We start from the raw sequence: 19,230 nt of genomic DNA, 5'->3' as shown, positions 1-19,230 counted from the left end.
AGGGTTAATACAGATTGACAAAATGAAGGCAAGTTTCAAAAATGAGAGAAAAAAAGAGCAGCAAGTCTTCCTACCTTGTATAGAGTTTCCTGGGTTCAAGAAAATAACCCCTGGATAAGGGATAAAGTCAGAAAGTCTGAAAAGGGAAGCAGCAGAACAACAGTTACTATATATCAGTTATGAAAGACAATGACAGTCACAAATAAGGGCACTAACAGGTGCTCCAAGGTTATAAGTGGTATTAACGGCAACATTACATAATTATATCACAGTAATTTCATATTATCAGCTGAGTTGATAATTTAAATTCGCCACTGTGACGAGTTTAAAAGCTGACAATTTGTTTGTCGGCCCAATTGCTCTGACGAAGGGCTAACACTCAACATGTCATCTTTTTAAACCTTATCGACCAAATTGAAACCACAGTTTCTTTAGAAACTTCCCCCCTTTATTCATTTATAATTATCACAATTCAACTAGAATTTAAAAAACAACAACAACAACAAAAACCACCATGATTCACAAAGGCTAACTAAATGTGACCCTCCATATGATTTCAGGGACAAAGGTGATAATACACACACAACACACCAACACATCATGCAGAATGCCCTTGTTCTCATGACATTTGCTAACAGTAGAGAAAAATATATAGATCTGTATTATTAGCAGCAAACTGTACTCTGGAGAGCTTTGATTGGTCATAGATTACACAGGCTTTCCTCCTCAGGGAATATCACTCTCGCTCATTAACTGTTCAGGTGGAGCTAAGAAACAACGGCTTAATAGAAAGTTATTTTTTATGCTATTATTAGAAAAAATCACCCATTCATGCTTGTGTTACAAGCTGGACAAGCATTCAATTTTGAAACCTTTCATTACATATTCATCATTTTCTACACCTTGTTATGGAGAGCGCCCATGTTTTTTAGAGTGCGTTGCGTTACATAATTATTAAAAATAGAACGAAGAAGTTTCTAGAACATTTAGTCATGATGACTAAGCGAGAACTTTAAGGAGAACCTTCTAGAACCGTGACTCAGCATATTTTTGTTATGATGTAATCATAGTGTAATGTTTCTAAAAATAACAATATTACAGATCTCTAGAACATTCTAGAACTTTTCCGAAAGATATATAAGGAGTCACGCTAGCTTAAAGAGAAAGGCCTTTTAGTGAGCTATAACTGCTGTTGCGAAGAGCCCAGAGGAGCGAGAGCCGGACAGAGTTGTTTACTAGAATTGAAAGCCGTGTGGAAGGCTACGTGAGAGAAAGAATTACGGACGTCGACAGTTTGTTAAAGATTTTCAAGAGAACTGTGAGTTGTGCGGTAGTGCACTGAGATTTAAGTGATATTATTTGTAAAGGGCTCTAAGTTATAGGGATACTGATTGTATTAACATTTATATCGCTCCGTAGATAAGTGAAAAAGATAGTTATTGTATTGGTTGTCGATATCGCTTCGTAGTTATTACGTTGGTCAATAAAGTAGTTGAGTTGTACGAGTTGTATCTTTCTGGCGGTTTGGAAAATACCGTAACAACCTTACTCAATAAACACTTCAGTTCTATCATTAACCATGTATAGGATTCTATTTTCATCGGTAAAATCCACCTGCACAATTTTTCTATGATCGTAAGGACATAGTAAAGTCTTAAAAGTCACTTTGACACCTGTTTCTTTGAAACGAAATGTGCCATCATGATTCCAAGAATCATGAGGACAATTCCATGTTACAGACATTAAATTCAGAGACCAATTGTTTGGAAACTAATTTCCTTAAACTTCTAATTTAATTCTAAACTAATTTCCCTTCCTTACTATTTTGCACAGTTTTCAATGTATAATTTGTACAAACATTCCTCACAGGGTACATGACCGTCAGCAGAAAAGAAACTTTCCTTTCTTTAACAAAGGCTTCCAAAATTTTTTGTGTTAAACTCTATTATGAACGTTACAAAAAAATCAACCTACAATTTTTTGTGTTCACTTGACACTTTTTTTCCTATAAATTGACTACTCAGACAAAAATTATTCTAAAATAATAGGAACAAAGCTGCTTCATAGCTTTTTAAAAATCTAGTTGTATCCCTTATTCTGTAGTTATAGATTTGTGCTTGAGCTAAGAACTTCCTCACTCAGTTGTGGACATTACAATTTTTGTTACAGAAATTACACTGTGGACTTTTTTTTACACTGGTAAGAATAAGGAACAGTTTTGTTTATCTAGGAACTCTCTATAATTGACTTTGTCAGAACCGATTAATTTATCTTAATCAGGCCCAATTACAAGTTAACCCTTTAACTCCCAGAGGTGATTAATGTAAAACTTCTCCCTACAAATCCATACATTATTCAGGAAACAGGTAATGAGAATATTCAAACTTATCAGGTAGAAGCTGCTATCTTCATCTAGCACCAAGTTCTCATAACTAATTTACCAGGAAATGTGTAGCAGCTAGAGGGGAGAATTAACAATTAGATCTTGGGAGTTAAAGGTTAATTCTCTTTTCTGGTTGTGCTGATAACCAAAGCATTAATATCACACTTGGGTGTACATGTAACTGTGGTAGGTGGAGTATCCCACATGGAGCATGCTCCTTACAATTCCATTTTATTGAGCATTTCTGCTGTCTTTTGGTTCTTGCTTTCTGAGATGCAGTACAGGTTTCTAGTGTGACAACAAGTTTTACATTAGAAGAGCCCTTAGGGTTACTGATAATGAGGTTGAAATCAAATTTCTTCACCAAGTTTTGAAAATATTTAACTGGCCTCTGAGGAGCAATATTGATATTGTCCACAAGAGAAGAGTCTACTGTGGCTCCAAAGAGCTGAAAGGCACTTTCAATATTCCAAGTCTTTCATATATTGAGAGGATTTTTAAATATCTTTGAAAATAAAATGTTTGCAAATAAATGATCAAATTAACTGCAGATTGCAGACGTTAAACACTGCTTAGATTGTTCTGATCTTTTTGTAAGAGTACTATTCATTGACTCTTAGTAAGCCAGTTGCACTTGCTCTCATTTACAAAGTACACCCACTTTGTAAAAAATCCTATCTGCAAGTTCTTCTATGTGTTGAGTTCTGTTAGTTTTGTTGCTCTGGTGAGACTTAAGGAATACAATTGTGTCTTACTGAAGTCATTTTAAACCTTTCAGCGTGCCAACTATTTTCATACACTTTTCATTGGACAAAAATAAACAGCCTTTCTTGGCCATTTCCTGCAAAGTCATCTTTCAGATTACTATTTTTGAAACAATTTAGGGTCCCCTTATTCCAAAAATCCATGATTGGGCTAGATATGAATTAATTTAATTTAAATTTCACTATTGAGGCAGTTGTAAAATAGATTAGGTCATGATGGTTTTGGTTATTTTTATCATCCTGTAAAAATTGCTCTTGCCATCCGGTGAAATATACTTTTACACAAATGTTTTGGCTGTCAATGGCTTTATGTAATGGCAATTTATGAATATCTTGAATGTGTTGGATTGTTTATGTGATCTTCATGATTCATCCAGCATTGGGTTAGATTTTTTGCTTTGACATGCTACAAACATCATCAGAAGTAACCTCTCCACATGAAAAAAATAATTTACACAAAATCAACATGGTAGCTGCTAATTGCCAAAGGGTACCTTGAAGGTCTTAAGTTAGGTTTAACTTGGCAAAACCTATGATAGACAGTTTGCAAGAATGAACTAATTTCCCAAGACATGCAAGTGTGGGGTGATTATGCACTTTGTCGAGGATGGAACCAGATTTCTGCACAAGATCTTCCATATTCCTGTTTTAGGAGGGGAGCTTAAACTTTGATTTTATATACATTTATAAGTCTTAATCAGTGACCAAATTACCACCCAACACAGGAACCAAAGAGATGACTCAATCAGCATAAAATTGAGTCCCTCAAATGTTAATATTCATAAGACAACACACAGTTTAAAAGCACTCCACAAACCTAGCTGTACACAATAATTCAACCACCAGTATATTAAAAGGACCACCAGAATTTCAGCAACATTTTCTAAGAGTATTTCCACATGTTTGTAGCCAAACATAATCACAACCATCAATCACAACATAATTAAATAGGTAAGTAATATAATGCATAGTTCTTGACATAACATTACCAGAAAAAATAATTGATACTACATGGATATAGTGAAATAAAAGCATGCAGAATTCTAAACATATGCAAACAGGACAAAATTATTCCCTGCAAATAAGTTATTAAGTAAACCCTTTAACTCTCGCATCAAATTTGTAATTCTCCTTACTCCCTACCATACAATTCTTATAATGTTAGTTCAGAGAATTTACAGTAATATTGGAGCAACTAATCATCCCCAAATTTATATATTTCTTTACTCTCATCACTTCTCTGGTTGATATTGTGTTGATATTGTAAGGACAAATTCTGTCTTGGTCACTCATGACAATTAAAGGGTTAATACAGATTGACAAAATGAAGGCAAGTTTCAAAAATGAGAGAAAAAAAGAGCAGCAAGTCCTCCTACCTTGTATAGAGTTTCCTGGGTTCAAGAAAATAACCCTTGAATCAGGGATAAAGTCAGAAAGTCTGAAAAGACAAGCAGCAGAACAACAGTTACTATATATCAGTTATGAAAGACAATGACAGTCACATATAAGGGCACTAACAGGTGCCCCAAGGTTATAAGTGGTATTAACGGCAACATTATATAGTTATATCAAAGAACTTTCTTATTGTCAGCCAAGTTGATAAATAAATGTAAATTCACCTCTGCAATGAGGTTAAAAGCTGACAATTTGTTTGCTCTGACAAAGGGCTAACACTCAAAATGTCATCTTTTTAAACCTCATCAACTCAACTGATAATACTAAATTATCCTGTATTACTCTCCCACCAAGGCAGTACCACAGTTTCCTTATAAACTTATACCCCCTTTATTCATTTATAATTATCAAAAGTCAACTAGAATTAAAAACAACAACAAACAACAACAACAACAACAACGACAAAAACCAGCATGATTCACAAAGGCTGACCAAATGTGACTCTCCATATGATTTCAGAGACAAAGATGAGAACACACACAACACATCGTGCAGATTGCATAACTTTAAAATCTAGTTGTATTCCTAATTGTGTTTTTTAGATTTTGTGCTTGAGGTAAAACTTCCTGTTATGGACATTACACAATTTTTGTTACAGATGTTACGCTGTGGAACTTTTTCTTACACTGGTAAGAATAAGGATATATTTTTATTTATTTAATATGAACTTTTGATAATTGACTTTGTCAGAACTGATAAATTTATCTTAATCAGGCCCAATTACAAGTTAATTCTCTTTTTTGGTTCAGCTGATAATCATAACATCAATACTAAACTTAGATGTACATGTAACTGTGGTATCTGGAGTATTCCATAAAGAGCATGCTCCTTACGATTCAGTTTTAATGAGCAATTGCTCTAACTAGTGTTTTAATAAGCCAGTTGATACTATTTTGGAAAGTTACACTGCACTGAACTGTATGAATTGACAACTTTCTCTATAGTATTATCAGTGCAATGGCCTTTGAAAGTTGAAGTATCGCTTGTTTTAAGCTACATTACTGAAACATTGCATGCTATATTTTAATTTGCTATCTTCAGATATTATAAAAGAAGGTGCTGACTCTAAATATACATGTATGTCTCAGAAAACTTAATTCACACTTGGACTCACACTTTTTGAAAATTTATACTCCTCATGTCAGCATGGTGTTACTTCTCCTAATCAATGTACAGTTGTTGTTATGGTTATTGTTAATGGTGTTTAGTTAAAAGCATTGAAAACTTGGATTTGATAAATTTGAACAAAATTGGTATGCATGTAGCATTTATTTCTCCAAAGAGAATTACCATAATTAAAGTCATGCAGTCATAATGTCCATAATACAATGTCTATAATGTGATGTCTGTAATGTAATGTCTTTAATATGATGTCCATTACATGAAGTGGACTTTATGTTTTCATGTGTTTTCCAGGATTTCGATAATTTACAACACTCAAGTTTAGGCCCCTAGAAAGTAAAGAACTGAGGAGCCAGGCTGACAAAAAAAATGGTTTATAATTTCAGAGAAAACAAAAAAAGAGGACTGGTTTTATTATGGACATTATGTAATATCCATAACAAAATAATGTTACTTGCTCTCATTTACAAATACAAAGTACACCCATTTTGGAAAAAATCTTATCCAGAAGGTCTTCCTTGTGTTGAGTTCTGTTAGTTTTGTTCCACTGGTGAGATTTAATGAATACATGACTGTCTTACTTAAATCATTTTAAACCTTTCAGCGTGCCAGCCATTTTCACACGCTTTTCATTGGACAAAAATAAACAGCCTCTCTTAGCCATTTTCCACAAAGTCAACTTTCAGATTACTATTTTTTAAACAATTAAGGGTCTCCTTAATCTAAAAATCCATGATTGGGCTAGATATGAAATATTGTAAATTTCATCATTTAAGCAGTTGTAAAATGGTATGGGCCATGATGATTTTTATTATTTTTACCATCCCCTCTGGCCATCCAATGAAATATACTTTTACACAAACATTTTGGCTGTATGTAACTGTGATTTATGAATATCTTGAACATATTGGATTGTTTACATGTAATTGTCACAATTTGTCCAGCACTGAGTTAGATTTTGTGCTTCAATGCTACAAACATCATCAAAGGTATGTAACCTCCACATGAAAAAAAGTAATTGAAGTGTCTGCTTTACATGTAAATCCTAATGCAACTCACACACAGCCAAATGTTCCAACTTTGTTTTTGCTAATCAAGAAGTTGATAATTATAAACACGGATGTTTTCAAGTAGAAGCCTGTTGTGAGCTTAAGCTTGCTATCACCTTTGTCCCAAAAATCATGTGGATGGTCACAAATACAGAACCTTGCATAAGAGTGAGCAGTTGCATCCTATATTGGTCATTACACCTGTAACAACCAAAGCAACTTTCTAATCATTAGATGCATTTCAGCTGCAAGGTCCAACATAATGAGACATGGTGTCAAACACTATTGAAGGACGACAACATTCAATTTAAACTCCTGAGCGTAAATTCAAAGGATCGAACCACTGGTTAAAGATTGATGCAAATTTAATTAATAGCCTATTTTGCTACTTTAACATTATATTTTATATTCAAAGCAAACTGACATTCATGAAAAAAAGAGAACAGCCCATAACAACATAAACATTTTTCATTCCCATGAGAATGAGACACAAAAAATCCTTACATATATGTCTTATATTAAAGAGGGAAAAATGGAAAAAAATAACATATATAACTACCCTGTTAAGATTTCCTGCCTTCAAAAAATCACAATATGAGCAGTCAGAAAATGATGGACATGTAATAATTTCTGAAAAAGAAAAACATAAAATAAATATTAATCAAATGTGAGAGATATTGACAGTCACAAAAATTCCATTTAAGGTGCTATATTTATTCCTTTAACTCCCATGAGTGACCAAGACCAAATTTCTCCTTACAATCAACCAAATAAATGACAAGAATTAAGAAAAATTTCAATTCAGGGATAATTAGTTAATCCAATACTAAATCCTCTGAACTAACATTATATGAATTGTATAATTGACAGTAAGGAGAATTAAAAATTGGATCTGGGAGTTAAAGGGTTAAGGCAGTAATTGTTGCTATTGAACAGTGTAATGAACTGAAGAAAGCTTTAGGACAATCTGAAAGACATAGATGACATAAGGCTGTTTCACTCGATCATGCTCAAAAGGGGTTGTTGGAAAATAATTGAACTCAAGAGGAATCCTATAATGGTAAAACCTTCAGATATTTCAATTCATGGATACTGCATGTGTTTGCTATTTTTAAAACACAGCAGGTTGAACTGGGAACTGAGGATAATTTATAAATATAATATATAATATGTAAATATTTCATTCAACAAATTGCCAAGGAAAACTTCAATAGTTTTTGGGAAACTTAGCTTTGAATTGGTTGTTGCATAATTTAACATCTGCAGACTATTCAGTGGTTCCTGTTACTGGTAAAGTAAAGCTATATGCTAAGGCACAAAGAAAGATTGCTTTGGGATTAGAGTTCAAATGCTCAATAGCCTCTTCAGTGCACACTGAACCTCATTTGCCATTTTCTTTCCATCCCATCCTACTCAATGGTTATTTGTTATGGAAATCTTCCCTATCTTTTGAGTTTTCTGTATAAGAAAGCCTCTCTGTTAATATTATGTTTTAGCGCTATTAGATTTATCAGCTTAAATGCATCAAATAAGAGTCAAATTTTGTGGAAAATAAGTTAATCATATAAAGAACGCATGATTTGTCCCAAACATTACTTGTAGTCAAATGTCCTAATTGGTTTATGAGATTGAATTTAAAAGCACAATAATTTTGTTGAAAAAAATATCATCGATATATAATGCCTCAGTTAAGTTCTTGGAAAACATGTCATTGAATTAGAGAAGGCAAGTCATTCTCTAGCACCGGAAAACGAACTGTGAGTAAAGGCTTTCGCTTTCAGTTTCCTGTCGCCTTCGAAAATACGTGCGTGTTCCAATTTTCACTAAAGCATTTCCCTGTCCCATTAATCTAGATCAGAAACGACTGCTGGAAGTAAAACATCTGGTCTGAGTACAAAACAGACCCTTACTAAAGTATGAAATTCAAATAAAGTGACCTTTTAGTGCGCATCAATTCATAATTCATGAATCTACTTACTGTACCTCTCAGAATGGCGCTTTAAACGAAATAATTACACCAGGGGTACGTGTAGAGGGTACACAATCGACCTGAAAAGAGGAAAAAAGTAGCTTATGTATCAGTTATATCTTCACCATACGCTTATTTCCAAAGGCTTGTGTTAAAATTTTCGTAATCATACGCATTTACGCGAGTGAAATATTGTAAGTCAACAACCGCTTATTGAAGTTTAAGTTAAAGTTACGGAGTGAATAACTTTACTATTTTGTCTATACCTGCTCTTTCTCCGCGTCAACTCTTGTCATGCACAGTAATGTGAGTTTAAACCGATTCGTTTCCTTGTTTCTGATCTTCCGTCGGGAGAACGAAGAAAGTCATAAAAGTTAGGTATTCTAACAGACTCAGAGAAGGGAGTTGTTCATGACATGCGCAGATAAGACCATTCTGAAATGAAATATAACACCTAAAATCGAGTAACACCATCACGCAATAAAACTAACTTTGCAATGCGTTTCTCGGCCTCAGGAAGAAGCATCGTTCAAAAAATTGCAACGACATTCTTTTAAGGTTCACATGAACAATAAGCAACATTTTTTCCCCCAAAGCTGGAGACGAGTGACGCGTGATTCACTTCCTACCACCTCTTACTACAGGTCACGCATGTTGACAAGACACGCACGGCAGATTTCAAATAGCATTTTATTGCCAAAACTACTGACGAGTGATGCGTTCGTCTTCTTACGTTTTTAAAATTTTAAAAGGCCAGAATCTTCCCCTTCCCCCCCTCCCCAACCCTCCCCCCCCCTCACCCCTTAAAAACACGGCCAGAAACTCTCAACTTCGACGCTCGTAGTTGCCACTTAATCCCAATCAAAACCTCCCTCCTTCTGATTACTAATTGTTGGAGTCTGATCAGCAAAGTTAAACTGTAAACCAAGCCTTTAGGTCTGTTCCTTTGACTTCTCCATCATCAACCCGTCCAAAGACTAGCTAGGCGAGAAGGACTGACCTTGATGGACCTGATCAGAATATTGTACGCAACCAACACATGGACAGAGAGTCGGATGGTCCTGCGGGGATTAAAGAAAGGAACTCTGCGACTGATTTTAAATTAATGCTCTCAAATATATTTTTAAGCTGACGCCTACAAAGGAAAAGCGTAAAGTTTTCAAAATAAATACTTCGTAAAGCTCTACTAAAGAATTATTGACCTTATTCCTATAACTTGAAATTTATCTATGCAAGCTCAAATAGTGAAGATAAAATCTGAATTGAACCCCGAGTCAAAAACTCAGAAAGACTAACTTCATGTTGTAAAGCGCCGGTCATTTTTTATCCCCTATGGGGGGGCTGGAGGATTTTGGTTGTGTCACGACTTAATTTACCTGCCTCCCCCATAATATACTTATGATTCCTCATTGACAGTCAATCGGCAGTCAGTTTTCTATAGTCCCCCTTAAAACCCTGTTAGCGAGAACTGATAAGCCTCCTCACTGAAAACCATGTAAATCCCATCCCCCGTCCCCCCCCCCTCAAAAAAAAAACCAAAGACGAATCGTCCCTCCCCCGGTGATAAATTAAGTGTCTGGCCTCTAAAACTCTTCACATAACTCAAATTTGTTTGTCTTTGAAAAAATTTACTCGTGCTTATTTATTCCAAATTGACCTCGAAATCATGTGATCACCTCCACAAATTCAAATTGGTTAGCATCTAGTCGACTTTGATTACCTCAGCAATAGATGTTGTTCCAGCATCACTTATATCATTGCTACAAAAATTCAAATTGGTTAGCGTCTTGTTGACTTTGATTGCTTCAGCAATAGATGTAGCGCCGGCTTCACTCATCCCATTGTCAGACAAATCCAAATTGGTTAGCGTCTTGTTGATACCACTGCTACACAAATTTAAATTGGTTAGCGTCTTGTTGACTTTGATTGCCTCAGCAATAGACGTAGCGCCGGCTTCACTCATATCACTGTAATACAAATTCAAATCGGTCAGATTCAAACAAGTTCCAAAGACTTTCCTAACCGTGATTGAAAATCACTCTTTTGTCCTTCACATTCGTTAATGGCCTCCAATACAACTTTTAAACCACTGCATTCGTTTTCGATAACTTCATTTGTTAAACTCTGTACAAGAGCCACGACTTGTTCACCGCATTTCATGGCTAAAATTCCGCACGAAAACAAAAGTACCTCTTCAGGTTTAACAAAATACCTTGGATCGGAAACTTGTTCGAAGAATGCTTCTAAGAATTCTTGAAAACTTTTATGCAAGAAATCCAAATTCAGTCAAGTCTTTTGCATGGTTTCCCAATTCACTTTCATTCAAATCCAATTTGTCGTTGAGTAAACCATTCAACGCTACTAACCCGAAGCGATTCAATTGCGGTTTGTAAAGATCTGTCAGTTCTTCTTCCGTTTCTAATTCTAAGTCCCTTCTTTTTTTATATTTTCTCAAGACACATTCAACCATATCCAAGTACAGTTTAGCTAAATCGTGCCTTTTTTTAAAGTACTTGGTGAGAAATCCTCCCAAATGGTCTTCAGTGAATCCTCCGATCTGAAGCAGCGTATCACAGGATTTGCTCACCTCTTTCCCAGCTTCTTGTCTTCCTGTTGCAACTATGTGGCATCTGGGGAGTAATCTTTCTTCAATTAATTCGGAAAAAATCGACAATTTACGGGATGGTTACTCATCCAATCCATCCAATATCAATAAAATGATATTTTCGTTTGACTTCTTTATCGATTTCTTGCTGGGGCAGAAGCTGATCATCAATGGCTTCCCAAACATCAGAATGCATTTCTCGACATTTCAGCAACAATACTTCTTTAAATGCTGTGGTACCACGCAGCAAAACATTTGAACATTAGGGTATAACGTTTTACTGATTTAACCAAATGTTTGTCTCAGTAGGAATATAACTCTTAATTCGTACACTCGAAGCGTGAAATCGAGGTCAGGATATTGAAACGAAAGCTATCCTCGATCACAAGCTTTACTCTGTTCCAGTTAAACAAAACACTAAATCAACTTGTTCACAAAATGTTTCGCTTGCCTATAAGTTGGAACTCAAAGACACCTGAATGCTTGTGTAGTAAGTATTGTATGTCGTACCCTTAAACGTTTCTTCGATCGTAGATTAATGTATTTTGTGTACAGCTGAATAAATTACTTGCGTTTAATTTTCATTCAGCTTCGGACCTAACTTAACCGCTGCTTGTGTGATTCAAGTTTTGCCGTTTTGACGATCAGAAATGATATTGAATTCAGGTGGCTTTAATTTGAAGAAAAATTGAGCGTTAAAACGGATTACCAAAAGGTGAAAAAATTTAATAACTCAATAATTCTATTCGCTCTTGTTTCTGATTTTAATTGAAATTTTGATGTCTAGAAAAGCCAAAGAAATGTCGAAAATTTCCCAGGTGTATTTCAAAGCCAGGCGAAATGAATCGATAACGGTTATTATTAATTGAGTCAGCTCATCTTTGGTAGAGGAGGTGGCGCTGATACAGTCGTCGATGTAGCGACCGTAGATTTCAGGTTTGGGGCCGTTGTATTGACTGAAAAATTGGTGTTCGGTAAAACCTATGAAACAATTGGCGTAACTGGGTCCCATTTTGCTTTATTAAAAGCAATTAACTTTTCTACCCCGCATTTTTTACCCCATGGCTCGGGTGTCATCTTTACTTTAATGATTTCTTCAATACACCCATTTCATTTACATAACGATAAAGCAAAAAGACCAGAGTGTCTATTAAGAAGCTTTAAGCAAATCATATTTTATTCGAGCGTCAATCTGAACTACATATTAACTTAACAATTTTTTTCTGCTTCGTGAAGCCTCTGGGTTTGGTTTAGGGTTTGATGAAATTCTTGATCCACATATTTTTTAAACACGTGGAATTCAACGTCTCCCTTTTACTTTCTTTGGCTACTCAGGTTTTCTAATGGGGTCAATTTTTTTAATTCAATTGACAGAATGAACCGACAGGAATTTAGAGGTAACATTTCATCTGTACAAGCTCAGTGGTCAAGTCGTGCGATCAATTATTCCATATTATAATAAGTATATACAGTAATTGTACGAAAGACAAAGGTTCTTTGATTACGGCTTACGTCCATTTCTTAGGCAAGACCACTGAATTAAGAAAAATGCGGGGACTTCGATTCATTAACCGGTTCTAGGCGTTCCTTTAGTAAAACAGAACGAAATAAATGAACTGCGCGATGGTACCAACAAAACAGTACGCGACCCAACCCACCCCTGGCCCGTTTTTTTCAATCAGCTGCTATCATCGCATCATTTACTATAATTACACTTTGCATTTGCAGGAATTGTACGTGAAAAGTTAAGTGGTTTTTTCAAAGACAATACTCTGGACGCCAGTAATAGCAATGTGCATTGTATGTCCCGTTATAAATCCATTTATTTCCTCTTTCAGCAGTTTACGTGACGATAACTACCAATAATTCCCAGAGCACTAACTTTTGTTGACTGTTCCAAAATTGTATGGTCAGCACCCTTTCTCATTATTTTATTGTTTTATCCTCTCCAGGCTACTCGAGAGAGCACTAACGATTTAATAAACATCTCCAGGGGTAAAACCTGTGCATTTCAATGATAGGTGTTAAAATATCATCACACTTTCGCGACATGCTCCTGATTGTGGCGACAAATCCTAGGAGATAAAAATTATTTACCTGCATAAATCAGATCTTAAAATTTAGCTTCTTTTGGTCTTACCATACCATGTATTTCACAATTTCTCTACATTTCTTTTCCCGTAGAAAGTTAGGAAAAAGTCATTTCCCTCTGGGCAAAAATCTTCAAAATTTTATATACAATTTTCAGCAAATTCATCTCTCAAAGCTAAGACGATTGCACAAGTAATGTGCCAATTATAATTTTTATTAGGATAAGGCTAATTTTTAATTAATAATACTTTCAGTGTAAAAGTATTTCGAGTTAGTATCGCAGGTAGATGCGGTCTTAGGGAAAGCAGTTTATGCGCCGGATAGCTTTCCTAAAACCAAGCGGGTTTTGCGGCAAAACAATTTTTTAGCAATTTACTAAAACTGCAGACAACTACGGCACACAGAACGAGATCTCATCAATCTAGTTAATTGGATATTTTCCGCACTATCCTGCCTTTCAGAATTGAGACAGAAAATAAACTGAACTCCAACGCTTGTATCAAGCATGAGTGTACGTGCTAAACATGTAAAAGAGAAATAAGAGTATACTTTATCGGTAAACTGATAAAAGCGTTACAGCGTTTAAGAATATAACATCAATTGAGTTATAACGTTCCAGCCTAATTGCTTAACACAAAATGGCTTTTTCTACCACGTAAGCGTGTGAGGAAAAGATGATTCAGCCCTCAAACCTGTTGTGGCAAAGTGTTCAAACTGTTAGCCGGTCATATACCGCGGAAATCTATCTAACTACACCATTAAATCCTCGACGTTTGCATACAACTGCTTGTCGTACATTGTCATGTTGATCAGCTTCTGCAGAAAAGAATAATATAATAATTGGCATCATTAAAAAAGTGTTCCTCTTACGTTATAAGCGTTTATCCTCCCAAGTGGTCAGCTTTTCACACCAAAACATATTCAAGAAAGTATTTTATGGTGTCGTTTGCTGCTCTTTGTGCGTCTCAATACAATTTTGCAATAATCCTACCATATTTTAAATAACCATAATGAGTCAATTGTCGCAAGGACATTCTAGTTCGCTTCCTCCTTGTTTTTCGTGGAGTGCTAGTTTCAGTGACATAACAAGAAGATGCAATTCAAACTTCGTAAATAGTACGCTATCTAAGCTAAACGCTATTAAGTTTAAAACCCTAATTAGCTAAGCCTAAGTTAGTCGGTCTAACGTGAAAAGAAACTTTCATGTTGAAGAAAATTCTCACCTTGTGTAGGGTTTCCATGTCCTTAAGCTGATTTTTCAATTCAGTAAAAGGTGGTCTTGCATCTGGGTCATTCTTCCAGCATTTCATCATAATCTGATACCTGGTATTGTTCAAATTATCTATTAGAGATTTAAAGAACGTTTCCTTGTAGGATGAGAGAGAACGAATTGAAAAAACACTTACAATTCCTCATCAACGTGTTGTGGTTTAGGCATCCTGTATCCTTCCTGAAGCAAGTTTGCAATTTTTCTTCCATCCATTCGTGGGTAAGGTGAACCACCTGGAAGAGCCATAAGACCATCGAAATATAAATGTGACGAAAAAACGACCTTCACTGAAACACCACTCATGTCATTTGATGTGGTTTGAAGCTCATTACGTTTGTCTAAGTGAACACCTTACATTGCTTAATTGAACATGGTATATAGCAAAAAACATATACAGGGCCTTATAAATTTCCATTCGATGTTACCTATGGTAAAAATCTCGTACAGCAAAACTCCATAACTCCATCTGCAGAAAGACAAATCAAACAAATATATATTGGGTGACTGAAGACATAAACATTTTATACGACAACTAAAATATATGTATTCTTTGACAAAGCATAGAATTCATGTCCTGATTGAAACTGATAAAACTTAGAGAAAGATGTTTTTCGTCTTGTCACGATTGTGGGACGAAGGAAAAATTTTGAGTCCCCACGAGGAATTGAACCTCAGACCTTCGGATTCCGCGCTCCGATTCTCTCTCTTATTTTTATTTACAAACATGACTCTATCGACATTGCTGATCCTTGCAGTATGCAAGAGAGTAGAGTCGTAGAGTCTCTGTAGCTCAGTGGTATGAGCATCGGAGAGCGGAATCCGATGGTCTGAGATTCGATTCCTCATGGGGAGTGAAGAATATTTTCATTGTCCAAGGCTTGTGAGAGGATGAAAAACATCTTTCTCTATTTCTTTACCGAGCCCAAAACTTACCCTTCCTCTTATTCTATTGGTAAAACTTGTTGGAAAATTGCTACGGGTAATAATCGGGTATACTTACACATCACTTTTGGTGGTATATTTACCATACATCAAGGCCTCATAAGCTGTCCACTTCACTGGAAGACGGCCCTAAAGATTTCAAATATCACTTTTTGAAACAGCTAAAAATTATAGGAAGCGACCGGTCAAAGACAGTGATATTTAAAATTATACTCGTATACAAATGGCTGTTTTCATTATGGTCCCATCCAAGGATTTTGTCATCGAAATCAGGAGTATATCAGCTTTATCACAAAATAATTGTGAAAGATAATTGAACTGAACGATATGTAGTACCGCCCCCACCTCCCCTCTTTCTTGATTACCTTAGTCTTTCGTTCATAAATATTTTCCTGCTGCACATCTCTGGCCATTCCGAAGTCTGTCACTTTACAAGTTTCCTTTTGTCCAACCAACACATTACGAGCCGCAAGGTCTCGGTGAATGATCTAAGAAAGCATTGATACGAGAGCAAAAATTAGCGATTTCAGAAGAAAAAGAACTGAAATGAAATGATTCAGATAGGAAAATAGAAATATCCAGCGACATAATATGGTGTGCGTATTTCTCTTTCTTCCAGATGGCAGAAAATTAAAATTATTATAGTTACTGCTCCATCTTCCAAAGGGAAGCAAACTACTTCATTTCTGCAATACCTAATTATTTCATAGAAAGCTTATCTTAAGATTTTATTCGAAATAGGATTCTGTAATGTAGCAGTTTAGCAACCAAAGACGAATTTTTGAATTTCAAGTTTTAATTCCTTTTCTTTCTTGTCACTAAAATGGATATTCGTTGTACACTCAGTTTAGGCTGAATAAAAGATCCTATTCATTCACATCTCTGCCTTTGCCTACACGAGAAAAACCCAGATATTTAATTTCGATGAGGTGCACTTGCAGCGATGCACAAATATCGCCATTCGCACACTGAAATATAACTTTGGTGATGACGTCAAAACTGGTAGGGTTCCCGGAAACAGCCTCAACGAGACGGTAAGAATACGTTTGCATATCCCGGGCGTGATCTTGTGAAGACATATTATTCTATGCAAGACATAGCTTCACATGACGATACACCTTACAAGAAGGTTTTAAAATTGTTCTTCTTTGGTGCCTTTGTAATTAACTTACAGATTTTGAGGACAAATAACTCATTCCATCAGCAATTTGCCACGCAAACTTCATCAGCTGCTGTGACGTCAGATTTGTTTGTGGTTTGATATCCGGGTCTTTGAAGTAAGTGTCTTTTAATCCACGGCTTTTTTTCAGGTAACCCAGCAGATCCCCAAAAGGCACATATTCAATCAAAACCAGCAGCTGTTCTGAAGAAATTAAACAGTTTCATTTATATATTTCTCCCTCTAAAAAAATTAGCAATAAGTAAAATAAATAAATAGCACAGTCAGGTTCAATACTTTTGAAGAAATCGCACGAAAACAAGATGTAGTTTTACGAAGAAAAGCTGAAAAACTTTGTAACGGTCTCATAAGAAGATACAGGCCAAATATTCCCTTAGAAAAAACGATTCTGCTCATACAACAGAATGGCTTGTACAATGGCAAATATTTGGTCTTCGTCTATCAGCAAATCTGAGAGCGTCGCTGTTAGCTAAAAAAGGATAAAATTACCATATGCGATGGTTGTTTTTTGTGCGCGATTGTGAAGCAGTGAATCTTCCATTGAAGCAAATTATCAATGACGAGAAAGCGTTACAGAGTAAATCAGATGCAAAATGTGTACAGCAAAATTGGACCTCATAATCAAAGCTTACCAGATTCTGTAACGCATCCCAGAAGTTTAATGACATAAGGATGTGGTTTCAGCTGCTTCATTGTGTCAAGTTCTTTCATCAAATCTCTCTTGTCCGATTCAGTAGCGTTTGCTGGAGCGTTAAAAACAAGGAGTAAAATTTGGTTAACGGAAATAATATGCAAAATGTCGAATAGCGACATAAGTTATCGAATGACAAATAGCCAAAAGTTACGTAACCCGGTAACAGTATATGACTGTAGGCCAAGACTGTCATTCAATTTACAGTTCAAGAACTCACTTTTAAGCATCTTAATAGCCACTGTGGTCGCTTCAGGACTCCCTTGAAGTCCTACTGCTGTTCCCTTGGCAACCTGACCAAAAGCACCTTTACCAATAATTTTTTCTATGGTCACGTGGTGTCTTGGAACTTCCCAGCAGCGTGTTAACGGATGAAGAGGCACGTAATCAGCACCTGAAGCGGTACTTTGTGCTTTTCTATCATGTTTGTTGACTTCTATGAGATCCATGTATTCCGCATGAGGCTGGGTGGGTTTTGCTGAATCGGGTAGACTTGGTTCGCTATCTTCTAATCCTGTTTCATTCTATTAAACCAACATACCGTTAAGGTATTCATATACAAGTCTGTTATTAATCCCAATAAAATTTCCTACATTTTCATAAAAATCAGTTTACCCGTTTTCATCAGACAAGCGTTTATATTATTTCAGAACAAGAGATTATTAATAGTTTATAATCTCTTGTCCTTAAATATTACTAATATTTATTATTACTAACACTTTGTTCTCTGCCATTGAAACTATCATGTCCAATGCAGTGATCGAGGTTCATAGCATATTCGTTGAAGCTACAAACCGCAACATGAGGATCGTCGATTGGTTGTGCGATTTTTTGACAAATGCACATACGAAAAAAAAACTCTTGCTGTACTAAGCTCCTGGACTAACGCTTGGAAAATAAGGCATCAAGATAAAGAGACGGCCAAAACGGCGTGAAAAAAAATCATTTACAAAACAAATATCAACCGGGTGCAGACCAGTTTGCGATCTATGAAGTGAAACCACGCAGTTGAACCAGAGACAACCGAAGGAAAATCGATGGAGCAGCTTGGTAAAGGACATGATCCCAGGACAAAGATCCTATCGAGTCAAACTTCTTCCCATATTTTATTATACCTGTCATTAATGCATTATGCCTTTTTGGTAGAACTACACCTTTTTTCCTTCCTATTTGTTGCAAGCGTTTATTTCCTTCTAGAGAGTAGAGGTAAAGTGAGATTACATAATTACTGTCCACACTAACATGACCTCGATGTCTTAGCTGTAACTTACGTAGGAAACACCTCTTTCATCTTCATAAGTCCTACAATTGAGAAAGCATAAAAATATTTATTTTGAGCAAAGAATCAGTTTAAGTGGAAGTTTGTTGTACGATGATACCATATCTGGTACATTACAAGGACACAATCCAAGTGCCAAATTCTTACCTCTGTTTCCCAACAGCGCCTGAAAAAGAACGAAAGGAAAAAGAAGACAAATGATGTGGATGTGGGTCAAGATTTGCTTTTGCTTAATAAAGAATCTTGCAGCCAAACCCTCTATCATAGATTATGAATTTTTTACCTACCTTTCTTATGTAGCCAGATTATGTAAATAATTAGAAGAACGATTGTAAAGGCAAGAACCCCATTTAAGGCTAACGAGACGTTGTTAGAAGGGCAGTTACATTCCTCAGGACCTAAAATGATTCAGTTTACAAAGCTTGATCAG

At 35.8% G+C, this 19,230-nt stretch overlaps 1 protein-coding gene and 1 long non-coding RNA gene across 2 annotated transcripts; both read right to left on the bottom strand.

Annotated features, from left to right (window-relative positions):
* Positions 1-74: 74 nt before the first annotated feature.
* On the bottom strand, positions 75-9,160 carry LOC149043770 (uncharacterized). The gene is made up of 4 exons (XR_016187987.1): positions 9,009-9,160; positions 8,757-8,822; positions 7,333-7,403; positions 75-136 (listed from the first exon to the last, which is right to left on the bottom strand). It is a non-coding gene; the product is annotated as an uncharacterized LOC149043770 (long non-coding RNA).
* A 4,054-nt stretch (positions 9,161-13,214) lies between these two features.
* On the bottom strand, positions 13,215-17,982 carry LOC149043769 (tyrosine kinase receptor Cad96Ca-like). The gene is made up of 9 exons (XM_089210700.1): positions 17,742-17,982; positions 17,463-17,573; positions 16,823-17,013; positions 16,016-16,138; positions 15,709-15,779; positions 15,134-15,174; positions 14,845-14,941; positions 14,662-14,761; positions 13,215-14,254 (listed from the first exon to the last, which is right to left on the bottom strand). The coding sequence occupies exons 1-9, from the start codon at positions 17,968-17,970 to the stop codon at positions 14,189-14,191; spliced, it is 1,029 nt and encodes a 342-aa protein (XP_089066826.1). The 5' UTR covers positions 17,971-17,982; the 3' UTR covers positions 13,215-14,188.
* Positions 17,983-19,230: the final 1,248 nt, after the last annotated feature.

This window comes from Pocillopora damicornis, chromosome 6, assembly GCF_964200805.1.
Source record: "Pocillopora damicornis chromosome 6, jaPocDami1.2, whole genome shotgun sequence".
Lineage (NCBI taxonomy): Eukaryota > Metazoa > Cnidaria > Anthozoa > Scleractinia > Pocilloporidae > Pocillopora > Pocillopora damicornis.
Note: the sequence above shows the minus strand (reverse complement) of the source record. Positions and strands in the feature narration are given on the sequence as shown.